Source organism: Nothobranchius furzeri, chromosome 13 (genome assembly GCF_043380555.1).
Source record: "Nothobranchius furzeri strain GRZ-AD chromosome 13, NfurGRZ-RIMD1, whole genome shotgun sequence".
Classification (NCBI taxonomy): domain Eukaryota; kingdom Metazoa; phylum Chordata; class Actinopteri; order Cyprinodontiformes; family Nothobranchiidae; genus Nothobranchius; species Nothobranchius furzeri.
In genome coordinates, this window is record NC_091753.1 from 34704170 (window position 1) to 34726847 (window position 22678).

General features: G+C 40.6%; 1 protein-coding gene across 2 annotated transcripts in view; it reads left to right on the forward strand.

Moving 5' to 3' along the window:
• dync2h1 (dynein cytoplasmic 2 heavy chain 1) overlaps nucleotides 1–22678 on the forward strand; it is a 146220-nt gene that overhangs the window by 66620 nt on the left and 56922 nt on the right. For both annotated transcript variants that reach the window (XM_054742744.2, XM_054742745.2), the window contains exons 76-80: nucleotides 13075–13140; nucleotides 13262–13312; nucleotides 13421–13474; nucleotides 13962–14093; nucleotides 14702–14774. In XM_054742744.2, coding sequence (XP_054598719.1) covers nucleotides 13075–13140; nucleotides 13262–13312; nucleotides 13421–13474; nucleotides 13962–14093; nucleotides 14702–14774 — 376 coding nt within the window. The remainder of the gene's footprint in view (nucleotides 1–13074; nucleotides 13141–13261; nucleotides 13313–13420; nucleotides 13475–13961; nucleotides 14094–14701; nucleotides 14775–22678) is intronic.

The following is a 22678-nucleotide window of genomic DNA, read 5'->3' on the forward strand; positions in this document are numbered from 1 at the left end:
ATTTATCAACACTTCTGTCACCAACTGCACGCAGGCTGCATAAAAGATGAATATGAAGAAAGGATGGGAGATCAGGTCCCAGTGAACCGAACAGATAACAGTGGATAACAAATGAGAGAGGACAAAAATGAAGGAGAAAACCCAGAGGCTCTGTCTGTAACCACTTGGTCTGGCTACACCAACTGTTTTAAAGTGGATCAGAAAAAAGGCAAGATAGTCAATAAGACAAGTAATACCATTTTTATTTTAGAGGGTAACAATAATTGATGTGAAGCTTTGGAGTAGCTAACCCAAAATGTATCATGATTCAAACCAAATCTGTCAGCTAGGGTTCATTAAACAGTAGAGATCAGATAACAGGTTGACTGGCTGAGACTCTTTATTAATATAGTTATAATTTTCATTTTCACTGTTTTGATTTTACAGTCATTCATGACTAATTTATCACTTGTTGAATACAGTTACAAAGCTCAGCCTTTTTTATATTAGCTTTAATGGAGGTAAAAATAAAGAAGCAAAAGTTGCTTCTTCATACAATAAGCTAAAAAGCAGACTGAATGAAGGTTAGAAAAGTACTTTAAAGGTGCGGTTCACTGAAAAACCTTTTTTTTTTATTAATATCTGATTATAATCGGTCACTCTTAGTTTTCCATGCAGACTAAACATGAAAACAGTCTCCTACACCTATCTCCTGCGTTAGCTTCTGATAGAAAACAGTGAAACTCTAGGATTTGAAAAGCCTGACAGGTCTATGTCACACTGTCACAGAACATTCATGGAATTGTAACCGGATTACAGGATACAATAAGATAATTAAAAGAAAAAATAAACAAATGGGCCAATAATTAGGTTCGGGGAGAATTGGAGGTTGTTTAAGAATGACTGGAGTCACGGGTATAGCATGAAACGGTTTATATACTAAATTTTAATAATAATGGGAAATATAACACATAAAGATAACACACAAAAACAGATGAAAACAATCGACAATAGTAAAATGCTCGGTATGAGATTTGATCATATGAGTCACAAGTCAGCCGGCGTCAAGTCAAATCCCCACGCTTGGGGTGAAAGTCAGAGTCCGGTGGTGCGATTTTTTCCTACCGCACCGTTGAGATTGTTCACAGAAGAGAGCAGTCTGCTCTTCAGTTACTTGAGATGTCCTGGTTCGTTCAGTGGTTAAGGCTCGCCATCTCCCTCGTCAGGAAGAAATCCAGTTCTCGTTCCAAGTGAGTGATCATAGGAGTCGGGATCAAACCCAAGGAAAAAAAAAAAACCCAGCCTGTAAACAACAGGACTGTTAGCGAGTTGGCATCGACCCTTCTCGTCACATCACAGCATAAAGTCTTACAGACTTAAACAAATGCTTCACTCTATTGGCATAGCCAATCATGTTTGGGTTCACAGTTCAACTAACATAACATCAATTTGATTGTCTATTAAAATAATTCTCAGTAGCTCTGGAAATATAATTACATATGACAACAATTGTTCAGCTCAATAGGCTCAGTTAGATTCTATTACTCTACACTATTCAACAAGAAATACATTCATGACAACAAGGATACATTTAGTTGTGTTTCTATACAGCATTGTGACACCTTGTATATCTGTAACACAATAAATAAATAAATAAATAAATAAATAAATAAATAAATAAATAAATAAAATGTTCTATAACAAAATTCAACAAAATATAAATTCTGGTCCTTTGGTCCACCTTTGTAAAATAATTCCTCCCTAATCAGTTAGCTTTTATTTATTTTTATTTATCTATTTTTTTTTATTATTAAATGTTTGGTTAAGGGACGCATTGCTAATTCTATGGCGTTAGCTATAACGCCCCTGAGGACCTTGTACATCTAGGCCGTACCACCATTAACTGGCGGTTTGAGCCGTTAACTCCTGGGAATCCCATATGCCCTACCGCCGTTAACTGGCGGTTTGAGCCGTTAACTCCTATATGCCCTACCACCGTTAACTGGTAGTTTGAGATGTTAACTCCTGGGATCTAACGTCTAGCAGCCCACTGCTGTCACCTCGGTTGCTGTAATTAGCTTTTTGAATTTAATAATTTACTGAATTTAATCTCATTCACTCACCAACGCGCTCCAACGGTTCCCTCCTACAGAGGATTGGTTCACTCTGTCGTCTCCACACAAATCTATAAGAATGGAATTAATTTGATAAGCTATTTAAGTTTCCTTTTTTTTTTAAGTTGCATCGTTAGCTTTTTCTCTTCTTTTTTCTTTACTCACCGCGTTGGTTCCAAGTTCCTAGCTCTTATTAGAAGGAGTCAAGTCCGCCTCTCCCTCTATCTATGCGGCACCCAAATCGGGGTTCTTCACGGCCTCGACCGTTGTTTTTCTCTCTCTCTCTCTCTCTCTCTCTAACCGCTCAGTCTTTGCTTTCTGTATCTGCGTGCTGCACAGCCGTTTGTCTCTCCTCTCGCTCAGCTGCGTCGCACGGTTTTATTTCGCGGAGGCGGGACTTATTTCTCTCAGCCAATGAAATTTCAGATTCCCACCTGGACCAATAGTATACAGCTTTCCTCTTCTGTTTCTGTTAGTGATGTTCAAGATTCTTGTTTTAACCGATGTTTAATATTAAACTCGTTATTTTAGTTATTCACCCTTCCAATAATTCATTATGAAATTATCTATTAGTTAATTAGATATCTATTAATTAGTATTGTTAATTTCCTTAATTTATATTTTATATTTTATCTAAATTGAGGATGGATCATATTAGTAAGCCAATTAGTTAATACCTCATTAAGGTTCTAGCTTCTGGGTTACATCCTCCCCCATTAAATATCATGCACGTCCCTGTGCATTGTTTCTACGGGGTACACAACTTCTTGAGTAAGAGAGTCAATAAAAGCTTTATTAAGTCCTTGGAAAAGGGACCTAACTACGGTCACTAGTGGATTGCCCAATTGAGAGTAAGTTAGTCTTTGAGGAGGCTGACTACTTCGTTCAGATCTCCTGACATACATCTCTGGTTGCACAGTGTCATGCTCATCCGTTTCGGTTTGATTCTCAACTGAGACAGGACGAAGTGAGCTCTCTGTTTCCGACAGAGCTGATGAGCTATTCTCTAAGACTTTGGTCTTTTCAGATGTATGTGTCTGATCGTGTATGATGGGTTCAAAACTTACATCACGTTGCTGCGACTTTAGGACACCATCCAATTGAGGTAGGTTTGTGTTAGTTTCATCCCCCGTTTCTACGTCAGGTAAGTATACTTCGTTTTTTTTCGTTTTTTCAGGTAAGTATGTTGCTGCTTCTTTCACTCTTTCAGGTAAGAATGTTTCGGTGTTGATGCCTTTGTCAAGTAAGGACAATTCAGCATTTTCATTACCAGCTAAGGTTGGTTCCTTGCGATCCCCTGTGTGTAAGGATAGTGTGTTTTGTTGTTGAATATTATTTACCGGTCCTGAATCTGCTATGAGTTCCCTATTTGGCAAGGTGACCGCTATTTGATAGGATGGTCGGTTTAGCACTTGTGGAAGATCAGAGTAATAAAACTCATCTACCTCTTCGTCAAGTGGCTCATCTGGGTCAGGTTCTAAGGCTGAACTCTGTCTTGTATGAGGTCTGCTAGGTTTCGTAACGCGTTCTGTTTCATTTTCTAATGAAGAGAGAAAACCACAAGGCAGTAAAAGATCTCTGTGGAGTGTTCTGTTGGGTCCTTCTCCGTTCTCTGGTTTTACAGTGTATACTGGCAAGTTTTCCATCTGTTTGAGAACTATATACACTGTTTGCTCCCATTTGTCTGCTAATTTATGCTTTTCTCTTAAGCGAAGATTTCGGACTAAAACACGATCTCCCACACCTAGTGTGGACTCACGAATGTTTCTGTCGAACCGTTCTTTGTTCTTCCTCGCTGTTTTTTGAGAGTTTTTTATGACAATGTCATAACTCTGTTCCAGATGACTCTTCAGTTCTTTAACATACTGAGAATGAGTTATAGAGGGCTTGTTCAAATGCGGTAACCCAAAGGCAATATCTATAGGCAACCGAGGCTGCCTACCGAACATTAGCTCGTAGGGAGAGTATCCCGTCACGTCATTTTTTGTACAATTGTACGAGTGAGTAAGTGGTTTTACAAAATCGCGCCAGTGATGTTTCTCAGTGGCTTGTAAAGTTCCCAACATGCTGAGTAATGTACGATTGTACCGTTCAACGGGGTTGCCACGAGGGTGATAAGGGCTCGTTCTGACTTTACGGATACCAAGTAAAGAACAAAGTTCCTTGATTGTACGTGATTCGAAATCCCGTCCCTGATCACTATGAAGACGCTCAGGAAACCCGTAGTGGACTAAAAAATGTTCCCACAGGTTCTTCGCGACGGTGGTGGCTTTCTGATCTTTGGTTGGGATGGACACTGCATACTTTGTAAAATGGTCTGTAATCACTAAGACATCTTTAGTGTTCTTACTGTCTGGTTCTATGGAGAGAAAATCCATGCAAACTAACTCCATAGGTCTGGTGGTGGTAATACTCACCATTGGAGCAGCTTTGTCAGGGAGGGCCTTCCGACGGATACATCTTTCGCAAGTTTTAACTTTGATTTCGATATCACTAGCCATTCTTGGCCAGTAAAAACGGGACCGAATGAGATCTGTCGTACGTTCAACCCCAAGATGCCCCATATCATCATGTAGGCTTTGCATGACTGTTGAACGTAATGAATCAGGCAAGACTAACTGCAATGATGTCTCTGGTCCTAATTGGCGTCTCCGGTACAGTAAATCATTTTGAAACTCAAACCGTTTCCACTCTCTCAAAAGGTTAAGAACCACCGGGGGTTCTGCAATAGTATCAGTTGGCGGTTTATTGTCAGTCATAAGCAGCTGAATGACTCGGCCAATGGTTGGATCTTTCCTCTGCAAGGAGACAAGGTCAGCATGGTTATACTTGGGCACAGCAAAGAAACTGTCACTATTGTCTTCCAACTGGAATAGGTCTGGAATGGCCGCTGCAGACATGGCAAGTGACTGAACTAAACCACAAGGAGAATCAGTCTCATCCAAGACCATGTGCTTTTGGCATGTTGCCTTCACTGCTTCGGCTTGAAGTTGAAGCTCGACTTCTTTGACAGAGGATAAAAGATGAGATCGGAACTCATCTAGTCGTTGGCATTCCTCAGTGAATTTTGAGTTGTCTTCAGGTTTATCATGCAGCCTCCTAGACAGGCCATCCGCGTCAACGTTCTGTGTACCTGCACGGTATCTGATGTCAAAATTATAGGTGGACAACGCAGCTAGCCAACGATAGCTCGTTGCATCGAGTTTTGCCGTTGTTAAGAGGTAAGTTAACGGATTATTATCAGTAATGACAGTGAATGTGTTCCCATACAAATAGTCATGAAACTTATCTGTTATGGCCCACTTTAAGGCTAGAAACTCCAACTTGTGCGCAGGGTACCTAGTTTCACTAGAGCTTAAACCGCGACTTGCATAAGCGATTACCTGTGTGACACCGTTTTGCACTTGGTATAGCGCTGCACCGAGTCCGGTCGTACTAGCATCTGTGTGTACTAGATATGGGAGTTTTGCGTCAGCGTAGCCAAGAACTGGCGAAGTGGTAAGTTTTTCAATAATAGTTTGAAAGGACTTCTCACAGTCTTGGCTCCAACGATTCCCAAAGGGTTCTTTGGGGTTCAAGTACTTTGATCTACATGGTGGTGTTTTAAAGTTTTTCCGGTTGGGTGGATAACCAGCCGTGAGAGATGTTAGTGGCTTGACAATATTTGAGTAATCTTTAACGAAGCGTCGGTAATAACCGGTAAATCCTAAGAAAGATTGGAGTTCCTTCAAAGTCTGAGGCTTCGGCCATGTTTTGAGTGCTTCCACCTTATCTGGATCGGTTTTTATGCCATCTCGAGATACTATATGTCCAAGATAACGCACAGATGTCTGGAAAAAACGACACTTATCTGGTGATAGCTTGAGTCCGTATTCTCTAAGCCGTTCAAGAACGTGAGAAAGTCTGGTTTCGTGTTCTTCCAAGGAGTTGGAAAAGACGATCAAGTCGTCTAGGAAAACTAACACTTCCTTCAGATTAATGTCCTTCATACACTTTTCCATAACCCGTTGGAAAGTGCTTGGAGCATTTGTTATTCCTTGTGGCATACGGTTAAATTCATAAAACCCAAACGGGCAAACAAAAGCAGTTTTAGGTTTATCCTTTTCACACATCTCTATTTGATAGTAACCTGACTTGAGGTCCATCACAGAAAACCACTGTGATCCAGCGAGAGCAGAAAAGGACTCCTCCAAGTTAGGCAGGGCATATGCGTCGCGAATGGTTTGCAGATTAAGCTTTCTATAGTCTATACATAGACGTACCTCACCATTCTTTTTCCGAACTACCACTATTGGTGAGGCAAATGGAGACTCCGACTCTCTTATTATACCGGTTTCCAAGAGGGCTTCCAAATGTTTTCTCACGGCTTCATAATCATGTGGATGGATCGGCCGAGATTTCTGTTTGAATGGGGTCTCGTCTTTTAAGTTGATGTGATGTCTTATCTGTTGTGTATGACCAAAATCAAGATCGTGGTGCGAAAACACATCGGAGTAAGTGTTAAGTTTGTTGGTGATCCTCCCTTTCCATTCTTCGGACAAGGGCGAAGTACCGAAGTCAAAACTGAGAGGAGGGTTTGAAGGTGAAGTCTGTTGCTGCGAACTACACGCCACAAGTACTTTCTGATCACTTTTGTCAGGTTCTGGATATGGCATAACACGATCGGCTTTAACTAACTCAGCGATCACACAGTTAGTGGGTAATGTGATGTCATGGTTAGTTTTGTTTCTTAGTACAACAGGTACTTTGTATGGACCATGTGAAGGTAAGGAAATGAGGCAACAGTCTACAATTATACCCCCTGGTAGAGAACCATTGGTGGGTTGTTCAATGAGTGCATAAGGCTCATGCTTGTTTTGGCTGGGTTGCATAAACCCTTCTAGTAACAGTTTTTTATTTGCAGGGAGAACTTCTTGGGTTCTCCCTCGAAGCTTCACCACACCAACTCGTCCATCTTTGCTTTGTTTTTTTCTGACTGCTAAGGCTTTTAGCACGTGTTGGTACCCATAAGAGAGTGCCTTGGAATCAGGTAAGTTATTGGCAGACAATTGCTCATACAAAGGATCGAGTGTGTTTGTGCCAATGAGTAGTGGTGTATCAGAGTTTGAGCTTATATCCGGAACCACTAACGCAAGGGTAGGTAACTCAAGTCCAGACTGATCGAGCTCTTTTGGAAATGTGACACTTATCTCTATGTATCCTAAATAAGGAACTGCTTGACCGTTTGCGCCCTCGACTTCTAACAGATTACTGATGGGTTTAATTGAGAGGTCAGGTAAGTGTTCTTGGTAAAAAGAATTGGCAATGGTGGTTACCTGGGACCCTGAATCCAGTAAACAATTACATTCAACACTGTTAACTGAGACTGTAGCTGTGCATCGCCCACCCACTAATCTTTTGGGAAGTTTTGGCACTGAATGAGCATGAACTGGCTTGCAAAAAAGTCTCTCTGTCCTTTCCTTAGAGGGACTTGGTTCTACTTTAGCACCTATCTGTCCCACGATAGGAGCTTCTACCGGTTTAAAGGAGGAGACTGAGCAATTGGCTTTGACATCTCCCACTCGCGCTGCTTCTGTCTAAGAGCAAGTCTTTTAGTTGCAACTAGTGCTGGATTTGGCTCGTTGCTACAGCTAGAAGCTATGTGCCCATCTTCTCCGCACTTAAAACAGTATCCAGGCTTTGGTCTGGGCACCACTGCTGTTATCTGCTGAATCTGTTTGGGCTCATCTGGAATTTTAGTCCCCACACGGGGTTTTGACTCTTTTTGAGTTTTCTTTGCCTTTTTATCTGTGTTGTTAACCTTAAGCTGTGCAATTTGGCTCCTGAGCTCAGCGATTTGTTTGCGTAAGTCATCACAGTTATCATCTATTTCCAGTTCACAAGTGTTTTTACTCTGAGAGCATGTTGTTTGCACATTTGAATACACTCTAGTTCGTTGTGCCCCTAAGTGTTGTTTCATGCGTGCTGCTTTAGTAGCCTGTTTGTCTTCTTCAGTGCGCAGTTTGAGGAGAAGTGCTGTAAAATGAGGCGGGTTGTCTTTCTTTTGTTCGAGTTGCAGGTTTGAAATCAGCGAGCTGTCCCAACAGCCTCTGCAAAACTGCTTGAGCAGCTGCTGGTCGGCGTCACTGGAGGAAATTCCATTCCTCTGAATAACTAGGTTTAACAAGGTGTATAACCTCTGAAAGTAATCGGAAGGTTTTTCACCACTGTCCTGGTTTGTGTTTAAGAAGCGAGCAAAGAGCTCGTCGCCGTCTTCGACAGCTGCGTAAGCTGAATCGAGATGTTCAAGGTACGTTTCCGGGTCGGATTTTGGACTAAGAGCTTTAACGATGCTCGCTGCTGGGGCTGACAGACTCTCCACGATTCTTCGTACAATTTGGGACTTGGTGAGTGAAGGATCATTTATGCATAACACTACACTACTACGCCAAGTATCATAGTCAGTTTCAAAAGAAGGGTGTGGAACTCGCCCTGAGAACGGTTTTAGTCTGTATTGTGAAGTAGGCGGAGGGATAACCTCACTGCTTTTAACAATGTGTTCCACAATAACTCGCTGAACCTCAGGTGTGTTTAAAAGATTTGGTGGAATGCAAGGGTTTTGTTTTCCAGTCTCTGTAGGTGGACAATTGTCCTTTGAGTTGTTCATATAGTTAACTTCTGGTGTTAAAGGCAGGGAATATGTAACTTGGTCACTATGGAGCATTGGCTCTGGTTCAGTGACTGGTTCAGATGCATGGGTATCCCTTCCTAAAGATTCCCCAATTTTTGCCAGTTCCTCCATTAGAAGGTCTTTAAATGATTGATTGCTACGCGCAGCTATGTCCCTGAGCTCTGACAGATAGGCATCAGTGGCAGATGTGCTAGTTTCTAGACTGTACGCGCTGGCTAGGTCTTGAATATGAAAGAAAACATCTGGGTTCCTAGTACAAGGTTTGTCATAGGGTAAACATTGTTTCTTTAATTCCTTAACAGTGGCTTCATGTTGAAACTCCACAATAATCTGATCACAGTTTGGTAACTTAATGCGCCTGTTAACTGGTCCGAATCCTTCCATAAACCCAAAGACTTCGTTATCAAGGTCTGTATCAGTTAACCCACTGATTAAAACAGCATTTGAAACTTTGACCTTTTCTGTTTTCACAACTTCCATTTTAAAACACTCAAAAGTACCAATAATGCCAAAATGGCAAACCACTGTGACCTCCAGGCACTCTTATGATGTCAGTCAATGGTTAGCTAAGGTAACAACTCTACAATTCTCCTGGCTGGCTCGCCAAGTTTTATGTAACCGGATTACAGGATACAATAAGATAATTAAAAGAAAAAATAAACAAATGGGCCAATAATTAGGTTCGGGGAGAATTGGAGGTTGTTTAAGAATGACTGGAGTCACGGGTATAGCATGAAACGGTTTATATACTAAATTTTAATAATAATGGGAAATATAACACATAAAGATAACACACAAAAACAGATGAAAACAATCGACAATAGTAAAATGCTCGGTATGAGATTTGATCATATGAGTCACAAGTCAGCCGGCGTCAAGTCAAATCCCCACGCTTGGGGTGAAAGTCAGAGTCCGGTGGTGCGATTTTTTCCTACCGCACCGTTGAGATTGTTCACAGAAGAGAGCAGTCTGCTCTTCAGTTACTTGAGATGTCCTGGTTCGTTCAGTGGTTAAGGCTCGCCATCTCCCTCGTCAGGAAGAAATCCAGTTCTCGTTCCAAGTGAGTGATCATAGGAGTCGGGATCAAACCCAAGGAAAAAAAAAAAACCCAGCCTGTAAACAACAGGACTGTTAGCGAGTTGGCATCGACCCTTCTCGTCACATCACAGCATAAAGTCTTACAGACTTAAACAAATGCTTCACTCTATTGGCATAGCCAATCATGTTTGGGTTCACAGTTCAACTAACATAACATCAATTTGATTGTCTATTAAAATAATTCTCAGTAGCTCTGGAAATATAATTACATATGACAACAATTGTTCAGCTCAATAGGCTCAGTTAGATTCTATTACTCTACACTATTCAACAAGAAATACATTCATGACAACAAGGATACATTTAGTTGTGTTTCTATACAGCATTGTGACACCTTGTATATCTGTAACACAATAAATAAATAAATAAATAAATAAATAAATAAAATGTTCTATAACAAAATTCAACAAAATATAAATTCTGGTCCTTTGGTCCACCTTTGTAAAATAATTCCTCCCTAATCAGTTAGCTTTTATTTATTTTTATTTATCTATTTTTTTTTATTATTAAATGTTTGGTTAAGGGACGCATTGCTAATTCTATGGCGTTAGCTATAACGCCCCTGAGGACCTTGTACATCTAGGCCGTACCACCATTAACTGGCGGTTTGAGCCGTTAACTCCTGGGAATCCCATATGCCCTACCGCCGTTAACTGGCGGTTTGAGCCGTTAACTCCTATATGCCCTACCACCGTTAACTGGTAGTTTGAGATGTTAACTCCTGGGATCTAACGTCTAGCAGCCCACTGCTGTCACCTCGGTTGCTGTAATTAGCTTTTTGAATTTAATAATTTACTGAATTTAATCTCATTCACTCACCAACGCGCTCCAACGGTTCCCTCCTACAGAGGATTGGTTCACTCTGTCGTCTCCACACAAATCTATAAGAATGGAATTAATTTGATAAGCTATTTAAGTTTCCTTTTTTTTTAAGTTGCATCGTTAGCTTTTTCTCTTCTTTTTTCTTTACTCACCGCGTTGGTTCCAAGTTCCTAGCTCTTATTAGAAGGAGTCAAGTCCGCCTCTCCCTCTATCTATGCGGCACCCAAATCGGGGTTCTTCACGGCCTCGACCGTTGTTTTTTTCTCTCTCTCTCTCTCTCTCTAACCGCTCAGTCTTTGCTTTCTGTATCTGCGTGCTGCACAGCCGTTTGTCTCTCCTCTCGCTCAGCTGCGTCGCACGGTTTTATTTCGCGGAGGCGGGACTTATTTCTCTCAGCCAATGAAATTTCAGATTCCCACCTGGACCAATAGTATACAGCTTTCCTCTTCTGTTTCTGTTAGTGATGTTCAAGATTCTTGTTTTAACCGATGTTTAATATTAAACTCGTTATTTTAGTTATTCACCCTTCCAATAATTCATTATGAAATTATCTATTAGTTAATTAGATATCTATTAATTAGTATTGTTAATTTCTTTAATTTATATTTTATATTTTATCTAAATTGAGGATGGATCATATTAGTAAGCCAATTAGTTAATACCTCATTAAGGTTCTAGCTTCTGGGTTACATCATCACCCATCTTCACTCATGACGGGGAAGGCTGTTGTTGTTCTAGCATCCAGGAATCAGCAGACAAGGTCCTCACTAGCATAAACTAACTGTTAGCATTAGCAACTTCACCACATGGCAGAAATCCTCCAGGCTCATGTTATTTGTGGGGATAAAACATTCATGTTGCAAGTCAGTTACTCAATCTGGAGCGAGATTGTCAGACATCAGGAAATAAGACTCCAAGTTCAACTGTGATGTGGGTAACTGGTAGTTCCTGGAAATGGTGCACCCGTGTCACCATCTGTAATACACCCCCCCCCCCCCCCCAATGACTTACAAATCATTCATCTATCACAGGAGTCTACCACACCTTTACATCATGTGTTTTCAGGTTAAAAACCTTTAAATGCACGGCACATATGATTTATCTGCCAAAACTCAAAGTGTTGTAAATGCAAACATTTGCTTTATGGAAATTTATATCATTTTGTCCTTATTTTCTTAAAAAAAACCTTATTAACAAGTTACTTGTTGTTTTTTGTGTACTTATTGCGCTGTGAAGTGATTTTCACTGCTTTTACCAAAGACCCAGTTTCCTTCCACACACCTAGAGCAACTGTTTAACATAATTCTCACTTTAAGTGAAAGTACCGTCCGTATCTTTTGCTTACAGCAAAAACACAAAGCTCTAACTGCAGGGTGCCAAAAGAATGGAAAAGCTTCCCCTGCCCCTCAGGCCAAAGAGAGGCTGAAACCCACAATTTTCCAAGTGAAGGACAAAAATAGATGTTTCAGTTTGGCGATATGTGATTGTAGCCGTGTGCTCAGCGGTTGTTTAAACGCAAGGTTAGACGTCCATGTTTACTCCATGACCTGCCCTTACCACACTGCGGGCTGAAAATACAACTCTGTTGTCTAAAAGCAACATTTGTCAGGCGAGTTAGACAGCAGCCAATTAGACAGTGATGCTCTTCATATTTGTCATGTGACACATAAAGAAAGAACTGATTGGATTAGCAAGTTTATTTCATTTTTGACACTTTTCAAAGCACAGCATTGAAGACAACATTACTCACTCGCCTGCTATTCTAATCCATGTGTCCCTGCCAATCAGTTGTTAAGTGCACACAATTAGATTTACATAAATTAGCATGACAACCACTGAAGGAGTGTGGCTGCATTTCATTGCAAGTGTAAAAATGTGAACTGTTTGTGGGTTCTGGGGCATTGTTATCCAGGAATAAATGAATATTGTGACTGTGAAGACCAGAGAGTCAATAATAGTTTGATATTTGAATAATGCACTTTGACTATTCTTTCCTAAGAGGCGCGACTGTCCAATATCACAAACAAAATGTGTCTGTGTTTACTGTTTCAGCTGAAATCTCTTGGTCGCTGTCTCTTTGTTTCTGTGTGGGAGTGAGATAAGCATCCTGATTAATGGCTGTATCTGTTATCGCATTTCAAATTCAGCAGCAGATGTGAAAGACATTAGGGTAGGCACACCGAGGGGGTGTTTGGGATGATGCAGCAGACTGTGCACAGCTCCTAGCCCAAGGGGCGAATTCTGCAGGGTTCTTTTGTTTGGAAGGCATGCAAATGATTTATTTTCCTTCACTTTGGTTTTGAACAGAACAAAATATCTTCTTTTATGGGATTTAGTGATGACTTGTGGAGATTGATTGACACGCTCCAAATCTTTTTATGTCCTTCTTAGGTTGACCAGTTGATGTTTGCAATGCATTTTGTAAAAGGCATGCACCCAGAGCTCTTCCAGGATAACGTAAGTGATTTAGTTTCAGCATTTTAGAGTTTGTATTACTAAACTCAGAGGCTATAAGTTGTAGAGGTTTTAGTGTGAAGCTTGGCAGATTTAACAATTCGGGCGCATCTGTTTGTTGTAGGAATGGGATGTCTTGATTGGATCCATAGTTGGAGAAATGTTTAAGAAAGAGGTGAGGCGTCTTCCTTTTGTTAAAGTTCTTTTTTATTGATTTATTAACATTTTTGAGCAGAATGAAGAGCTGTGTCTTATTTTACTAACTCGTGTTCTGCTGTTCTAGGAGTTTCCTTCTTGGATTGATCAGGAGAGGCATGGAGCAATGGCCATTTTGAAAGTAAACACACTGAAATACAGACTGATAATGTGTTTAATCTCTAATACTGATATTTGTATTAGTACACTGACATTTAAAATATAATAACTTGCCCATAAATAATAGGAAACAGGTGGATACACTGTAAAAAATAAAATGTTGAATTAACTAAACCAACTTATGCCAATTGGTTCCACTAAAGTTGCTTGTATTTAAAGAGTAAATGACATTGTTATATGTTGTTATGTTAAAAATACATTTATATTACTCCTTACATTCAAGCAACCAGGTTTAGTGAAACCAGTTGACATTACTTGGTTGAGTAAAATCAACATTTCATTTCTTAATGTGCAATGTTAAATAAAATAAGCTGTTTGTATTTTTTTTCTTTAACTGCAAACATCAAATATCAAAATGGTTAAAGCAACAGCGCAATTTCTCTAACTAAAGCCTGAATTCGTTGTGAAGCATTTCATGCTTTAATTGTTTTTCCTTCACGTTTGTGCAGACTACTTTCCCCGCTTTCTACCAGACCCTGTGTCTGAGTGACTCGGGCCTTTGGCTGGCCTTCATGCAAAGCTCACAGTGCGAGCAGGAATTCCCAGCCGTCATTTCCAAGAAGACCAGTCTCTTTCAACAGGTCAGATTCAGTCTATTTCTCAACAGTGAAATGTAAAAAAAAATCTTATTTATATATGTATTTTTTGCCATTGTTTATGATTAATGGTTACTTTGTGCAATAAATAAAATGGAAATTAGTCAGTTCAAAAATACAAAATATAGAATAGACACATTTCCTTCTTACATCTACCCTCCCACTGTCACCTAATTCTTGGAGCCAAGTAGAGCCATAAACCTATGAATTATTTATGAAGTTGCTGTCCTCTGGTACCAATTTGAACGTATAGTCAATAAGACACAAACATATTGTGATGCTGGCGTCAAAGGAAGAGGTTGTATAAAGTGTTGTGATTGCAGCCGTATTTTGGGCGAAGGGGGCAGAACCTAATCAAGCTGTCTTGTGTTTGAAAACACTGGACAGTGTAAAACAGTTGACTTACTAATGTGTCTTGTACATGAATAAAGAACAATCACATCAAGGCACTAGCAGTTTGAAGATGAGTCTATGAAACAGAACATCTCTGAAAGGGAAATAGTTGGAGTGTGTAAGGTAAAACAAACTTTTACTCTCACAAGTTTTATTGTCATATTTGTTCTGAGTTTATACTTCTTCTCCTTTTTATTCAGCTGTTACTGGTTCAGGCCGTCAGACCCGATCGGCTGCAGAGTGCCATGACCGCCTTTGCCTCCCAGGCTCTTGGTAAGTGGTTCATATCAGTAGTTATTCTTTTTGACTTAGTAATCCCTAAATAGGTATAAACTTTTTTTTTATAAACACTTAAATTTTACAATGATTATGCACAAATGTTTCAAACAAAAGACCAAAACATTGACATGGATGATAAAACTAAGTAAAAAAGAATGCCATGAATGAGAAGCTGTTGACATTGTCCAGCTGCTTTTCTAAACCTAAAACTAAACAAGTGACAAAAAATGATTGCAACAGCAAAACACACATTTCATTTAAAATCTTTGAAAAAGTAACACCCAGCAGTGATTCATTCAAGAAGTCTGACTAAACTTCTTAGTCTCAGCTGATCAGCAGCAGGGCACCAAAGCAGCCACTGTGCATCTAATGGCCCGCGGTAACGCGGACACTTTTTGATGAGAAAGTCGAGACAAACTGACAAATTTGTGAAAATGCACCACTATTTAAAACCTTGACTTGCTGTGAGTCTTTATTTCATGAAAAAAAGTCTATTTCTTTGGCCCAGTTTTGAGTAGATTAGTTTAGCCTGTATATCAGGAGATCACGCTGATATCCGTCAACCCGATTAATCTGCTTTCCAACTTAAAGTGACAGCGTGTGTTTTTCCTGGTGATAGGGGGCAGTAGATACCTGAAATGTTGCAAGCAAGCTGTATTTTTGTGTTGGAGTAAGACCTAATTTATACTTCTCCGTCAGCTCCACCGGGCAGAGACACGCACATACGAAGACCTTTTGCTCTCATACTTCTCCGTCTCCTGGGGAGTGTTGCAAAGCAATTCCCCACCAGGACAACAGAGGGCGTAGCGCTGTTCTGTGGTATCCTGTCATGTATCCGGTCCAAGATATTGTGTTTATATTGTGTCTTTTGTATTTAAGAGACTTTTTAAACACGGACAAATTTGTCCCTCATTCTCCTCCACCTCTTCATGCACTTGCCACCGCAAAACCCACGTTTCCCGTCATTTCCGTCCACGAATAAAACACTTGCTGCGTATCTTTTCACTCCTCCAGTCACGGGTGAATAAAACCGTTCATATTTTTATAGTTTTTCCACAAGGTATTCAAGCTTCTCCGTGTCTTCTGCTAGATATCCTCGGCTCCATTTTTGTTTTTGAAAGTGCAGTGGCGGCACTGTAGACAACAGCGGCGTGCTGACCAATCACAAGCTTGCATTCTCCGTCTCGATGATCGGCTGTTTAGAGAAGAGACCTGGACTTTGTCCGTCCTTGTGAGGGCTCTCCAGCAGGCTCGCAAGGACAGATATTGCCATTGCGTGCATCCGTCCCAACGCAGACGGAGAAGTATAAATTAGGCTTAAGACCTTACCAACGGATGTCCATTAGGGTCACAAAACCCTGGGGAGTGCAAACTTCTGCAAAAAAACAAGCACATCAGACTTCCTTCCATCAGTGGCAATGAGTAAAGAGGTAATTGTGTAAAACAATGTTTATGAATGGTGAAAGTTTAATAACTGCGTGTTACAAATCAGTAAATGCATCAGTGCAGTGAGAATGCCGCTGTCCTCATGTAAACGCACAAAACAAACACGCGTGTCCATTTGCCTGTTATTTTATCTTCTGTCTCCTCAGACTGACACAAACACAATATTTGCTTTTTTCAACTGCAGTCTTCATCATGTTCTGGGTTCATAGTTGCACATAGGTCTCATGATTTATGTGCAAAACAAGTTTGCAGGCAAAAACAAACTATTCATACTGAATTAAGTACTTTAATGCATATGACCCTATGTGTGTCACGGTGTCAGAAGAAATATATAGATGCACTTATTCTGCAGCCATCGTGCACAGAATGTAAGATTTGAGTGACAACTCTAGTGCTCATTTAGAATTCATAGGATTTTAATTGCATTCACAGCTCTTGTTTTATTTAATCTTTCTGGACCATGAGGTTTGGTATGTAATACCCCAATGACTCATCCCATCAGCAGTAAAAAATGTGCCAGCCTTCACTGAGCCCCAGCAGCGAGCCTAAATTGTCATAGTTTTCGTGTTGAATCATGTAAAGATTGAGACCATGTGGACAATTTTTTAGAGCCAAAAGTTCATCTCCTGTCTCTTCGGTTTGTTGGAACTACTATTGGTTTTCAACCTGCAGGGTGCTTAGTACAGACATCCCCAAAGGACGTGAAGTCAGCTAAAGCAATGACAGAGTCTTACATGAATTTGCAACTATAGAAGCCTTTTCTGTCAGTTCCTGTCTGGGGTATTGTGGTATCATGGCTCTCTTCTTGGTCAAAGTAGGTGAGGAGCATCACACAAACCTAAAAACAAAGCTTTATGTACTGAGTAATGACGCTCCAATTCACCTTCTCAGTGGGTCCACCCTGGGTCTGGCACATCGGGGTTCAAATCCCAGTTGGGTCATACCAAAGACTTTAAAAATGGGACCCATTGCTTGATACTTGGCTTTAACGGGTTGGATTGGGGGATTAAACCACCAAATAGATCCTGAACACAGTTGCAGCTCACCGCTCCTCAGGGGATGGGTCAAATGTGGGATGATTTTCACCAGTGTGAGATGACTAATGGGACTTTAACTTTGACTTTAATATTATAGTTCCTTAATTTGTTGAAGAATGTAGCCAAAACTGGCGTTTTTACCCGAACACGTAAAACGAATATGTTGATCATAACAATCTAACAAATAAAGATGCTATTTACCCGACACAATACTTTAACTCTGGCCATCTTTCTGACATAGACTGTAGTTTTGTTGCATTACTGGTAAAACATCCTGAAAAGCTGTTGATAAAAAAACACATAAAGCTGCACAATGGTGACAAGATAAAAGTCCTTTTATCTGGCTGCAGCAACCAACTTATGTGAATATTCTGTCTCAACCTGCATATAAATTTGATGCATAATCATTGATAATTTTTTTTAATGCTTTTAGAGTTGGAGGCAGCTGGAGCCTGCTTTAGCTATCAGATGAAAGGAGGCGCTGGTAGATGAACTTCACTCGTAAAGCTGCAGCGACTCAAACTCATGACCTTCGTGTTAACAAGCCTCCCACTCTGAACAAACTCTGCAAGCCTTTACATTCATAAAAAAGGTGTGAAGTAATGATTTTACAGTCTGCCTACAGCCCCATTGAGACTCGGAGTTTATGCATGTTGGTTCAGAGAGGATGCTGTTGTAGAAGTTAATGTGAAAATACTTGACTTTTTTATTTCTGAACTGAAGTCAGCGATTTAAGGCCAGATTCCCTAAAGCCCCTGGAGGGGGAACTCTTCGAAAGGCCTGAAATGTGAGCCATCGAATAACCTGTAATTTGGTTGAAATTAATAAACTTAGAGAAAGTGATAAAGTGGACTCAAAGCTCAGTTGTTTCATCAAATAAACATTTAATCTCTGCATTACTAAATGTTCTTGCAACATTTTCAGCCTCTTTGGTAGCTGTAATACCCACTCTGTCTTCAGCCTGATCCCTGTTTAACAGCACCTGTGTGGATTCCATCATGATGAATAAAACTCAATCCAGAATTAGAGCCACCACATCTTCCTGGATTATTTTGGATCCCCCAAATAAAAAACTGTAGCTTTTGGTATTATTCAGTTCTTATCTGTGTTGTCAGAAAAGCAACATTTGGTCATTTTTACAATTGCCTGATCCTTTTAATCAACCACATTAGGATTTATTAAACCAGGGATTCCCAAAGTGTGGTGCGCGCACCCCCGGGGGTGCGCGAGCTGCCGCTAGGGGGTGCGCGAGGTGAAAAGTGTAATGGCTGCGGAGCTCAGAGAAGTCTGTCAGATGTCACCATTAGCGTAGCCAGAAACCCATTTGTGGGTGGGCCAAAGAAAAAGTAAGTGGGCACAATAAATGTAATTGAAAACAAGTATATTTTTGCGCGCGTGTCCTCCGCATGTGCCCTAACTTCATAATAACAATGCGCCGAGCTTCAGCACTCTGGCCTGCGCACGCCGATATGTTCCGTATTTGATCATTTTTAACGATGTTGGAGAAATCTGAAGGTGGTGAGTCATTCTGGCAGATTGTAATTAACACCTGTCTCATGCAGGTGTTCTAACATTGTAAACCTCACACACAGAACATTGTGGATGTAACAAAATAACAAGAAATGATTCCCATTCAGGCTATTAACAGCGCGCTGAAGATCTGAAGTTCTGAGTGCGTCTGTCAGAGGTCAGACGCGTTCCAGCGGAACCACGGCTCACGGGTGCACATGTGAGCACATCTGGGCTGGGCAGAAGTAACACGGTTTAAATAGCGCCAATAACGAGACGCGGTGACTGGAGCGGCTCATGGAGCTGTGCCACGCGCGCGCGCGCGCACACACACACACACACACACAGATTCAATAAGCAAAAACAAACTCCGGCGCGCCGTCAGACTGAAGGCAGAAATTAGCGCTGCCTCCACTGTGATAAAAACTTTTAAGAGGTTTTATAACATTTTTCATTCAAGGTCAAATTAAGATATTGGCTTCTATTTTGGGATGACGTATTAAAGTCGGGTCCGCTCCAGCCAGTGACTCCGAACCTGAACTCATGTTACTGCATCATTTGTTATTCCAGTCCGCACTGCAGCGGATCGCAGATTCAGCCACACCATAAAACAGCAATAAGTCGGTCTGAGGCAAAATATCTTTTCCATATTTTCCCCTATAGACATTTGATTACGCACAAGTAGGTGACCAGCTCAGGTTTACGCAGAGCAGAAGGGAGGAGAGCGCTCTGGCCGCACAGGTTAAACGTTCCTACTTTAAGAAAACCGTTAAACTGCACTGTTTATGTGCTACCTGGGCACTCTAAATATTTATTTAAAATTAAATCAAAGGAAATTGTAATGGTATCGAATGTTTATTAATTACTATTTAAAAAATGAAAGTGATGGGGAAAAAGGTCAATCATATTTTTTTAACCCTGTCTGTTTAGCTTGACGTCTGATCTATATATATATATATATATATATATATATATATATATATATATATATATATATATATACATATATATATATATATATATATATATATATATATATATATATATATATATATATATATATATATATATATATATATATATATATATATATATAGCCATGCCTTGATGTGGGGGCTGGGGGGTGCGTCGTCATGGTCGGGACATAGAAGGGGATGCGCGGCTAAATAAGTTTGGGAACCACTGTATTAAACCATCTGTAGCTTTAACTCCAGATTGAGAAGAGCAGTGGAACGTTTCCCTGCTATGAAGTGCTTTAAAGTGATTATTATAGATTGCTTTGTCTTTATTGACACACTGTTACAGTTACAGGCTTAGGCTTGAGTAAATGAGATTTAACATGCAGCCAGATTGTGTTTTACTACCTACACCTGACCTCTTGTCTAAGTAGTAAAAACATTTTGAAATTATTATTAATAATAGAAAAATATTAGTTACTAATTATCAGCAGCTTTCATTATTTGTGACATGAATTGTATCTAAAACTGCTCAGTATATAGGATAAAATCAAACGTCACACATTCAATACGTTAGTTTAGTTCAATTGAAAGAAATGTTTCCGTTGAATATCTACCTTTTTTATTTTTTGATGTGACTGAATCATCCATACAGAATCAGACAATAAGAGGATAGCAGCCGTAGTTTAAAGGTCTCGTTTTATTTTAACATTTTTAAAAACTTATTGTGTCTCATAAATTCACTTCCACGGTTCCCTGATTTTAAAGTAGTTACGAGTGAGGGAAAACTGGAGCGTGAGATCGATAGGCGGATTGGTGCTGCATCTGCAGTGATGCGGGCGTTGTATGTTCTGTCGTGGTGAAGAGAGAGCTGAGTCAGAAGGCGAAGCTCTCGAATTTACCTGTGGATCTACATTCCTACCCTCACCTATGGTCATCAGCTTTGGGTAGTGACCGAAAGAACGAGATCGCGGATACAAGCGGCCGAAATGAGTTTTCTCCGAAGAGTGGCTGGGCTCTCCCTTAGAGATAGGATGAGAAGCTCGGTCATTCGGGAGGGGCTTGGAGTAGACCCGCTGCTCCTCCACATCGAGAGGAGCCAGTTGAGTTGGCTCAGGCATGTGGTCGGGATGCCTCCTGGACTCCTCCCTGGTGAGGTTTTCCGGGCACGTCCAACCGGGAGGAGACATAAAGGTAGGCCCAGGACACGGTGGAGGGACTATGTCTCTCACCTGGCCAGGGAACACCTTGGGATTCCCCCGGAGGAGCTGGCCCAAGTGGCTGGGGAGAGGGAAGTCTGGGCCTCTCGCCTTAGGCTACTGCCCCCACGACCCGACTCCGGATAAGCGGATGAAAATGGATGGATGGACAATAGATTGTATATCCTTTTCAAAAACGAGTTGTAATCAAACATTTAACTTAAAACAAATGTTCTATCTAATGCCGCACGTTCACTCTCAATATGCTGGTAGAGGATGCAAAGTAAACTTTCTGGACCATCTGGATTCCTGAGATTTTTTATTTATAATAATAAATGGCACCATCTAAGCCATTTTGAGCACTTCCGCATTTACGGCCAGAAGCAACGCCTCTCGCTTATGAACGCACATCTCTAGCTGGCCAACAGAGCTAAATTATAGTGTTTTACAATTACAATTCTTATGTTTTGATTTTTATTCATCCACACACACACACACACACACACACACACACACACACACACACACACACACACACACACACACACGTGTATATATATATATATATATATATATATATATATATATATATATATATATATATATATATATATATATATATAATCCCAGAGGGAAATTAGAGTTTCAGTACACACAATTCAGAGATCAGACATACATGGGCAAGACACATGACAAGAATTGGTGACTGTGGTCATTCGCAACCCTGAGTCGCGCTACCTTAATAGAGATAAGAGGGTTACATGAGGATTGGTTCAGGTGGAGGGAAAAAAAGGCACTTCAGAGTTACCCTACTCCTGGAGGGCAGCTTTGCTCTGCAAAAAAAAAAAACCCACCTCAAACAGATATGCAACAGACTTCAGACAACATAAGTGTCCACTAGGTGGGGTAGTGGGTTGGGACTATCCCCACTTCAGTTCCTGCAGCCACGATAAGCAGCGCATGTCACCTCAGTGTGGATAGGGGGAGGAGCATTGAGGGTTGGAGGGATGCAGTGACCCTGGAACGATTCAGCGGCCTTCCCGCAGCCCCGCCCAGGCTGGGATAGGAGACAGAGTTGAGTTGCCATAGCGACAGCACATTCGGGGGGAGTTTTCGTTGGGGCGCCATATTCCGATTAGAAATTGTTTTGGGGCCAGACAGAGATAATTTCCTCTCTGTCTTACAGTTTGTTGGTCCTCAAAATCCCAATAATGGACATTAAACTATCCCAATCCGTGCTGATTCATCCACTCTCTCCTTGATGGCGTCCATCTTTTGTGCCAATGAATGAATCTCGGCCAAAGTTCCAAGCTTACGATTCATCTCGACAATTATGTGAGTCTGTGGATTCACAGTGCGGTGCAAACCATCTCTGAGCTCCGGGATCAGGCCAATATTCCTCAACAGTTCGTTAATTTCCCGGTAAACCAGGTAGCCTCCAGAGGTGAAAAGTAAGAAATTACATTTACTCATGTTACTGTAATTGAGTAGCTTTTTTGTATATTTATACATTTTAAGTAGTTTTTAAAAGCTGTACTTTTACTTTTACTTGAGTAAGTTTTTATAAAGAATTGTAATTCGCTACATTTTAAATCGTATCCATTACTGAGTAAAAATAAATTATAGGCTTAATAAATTAAAAATACTACGTGTAGCAGCGTCAGAACAGAAAGAGACACTTGCATGAGCGCCGCCTCTAAACCGTGGGGGGTGTGGGTGTACACTTTTGCTCAAAAACATCAGTTCAGTAC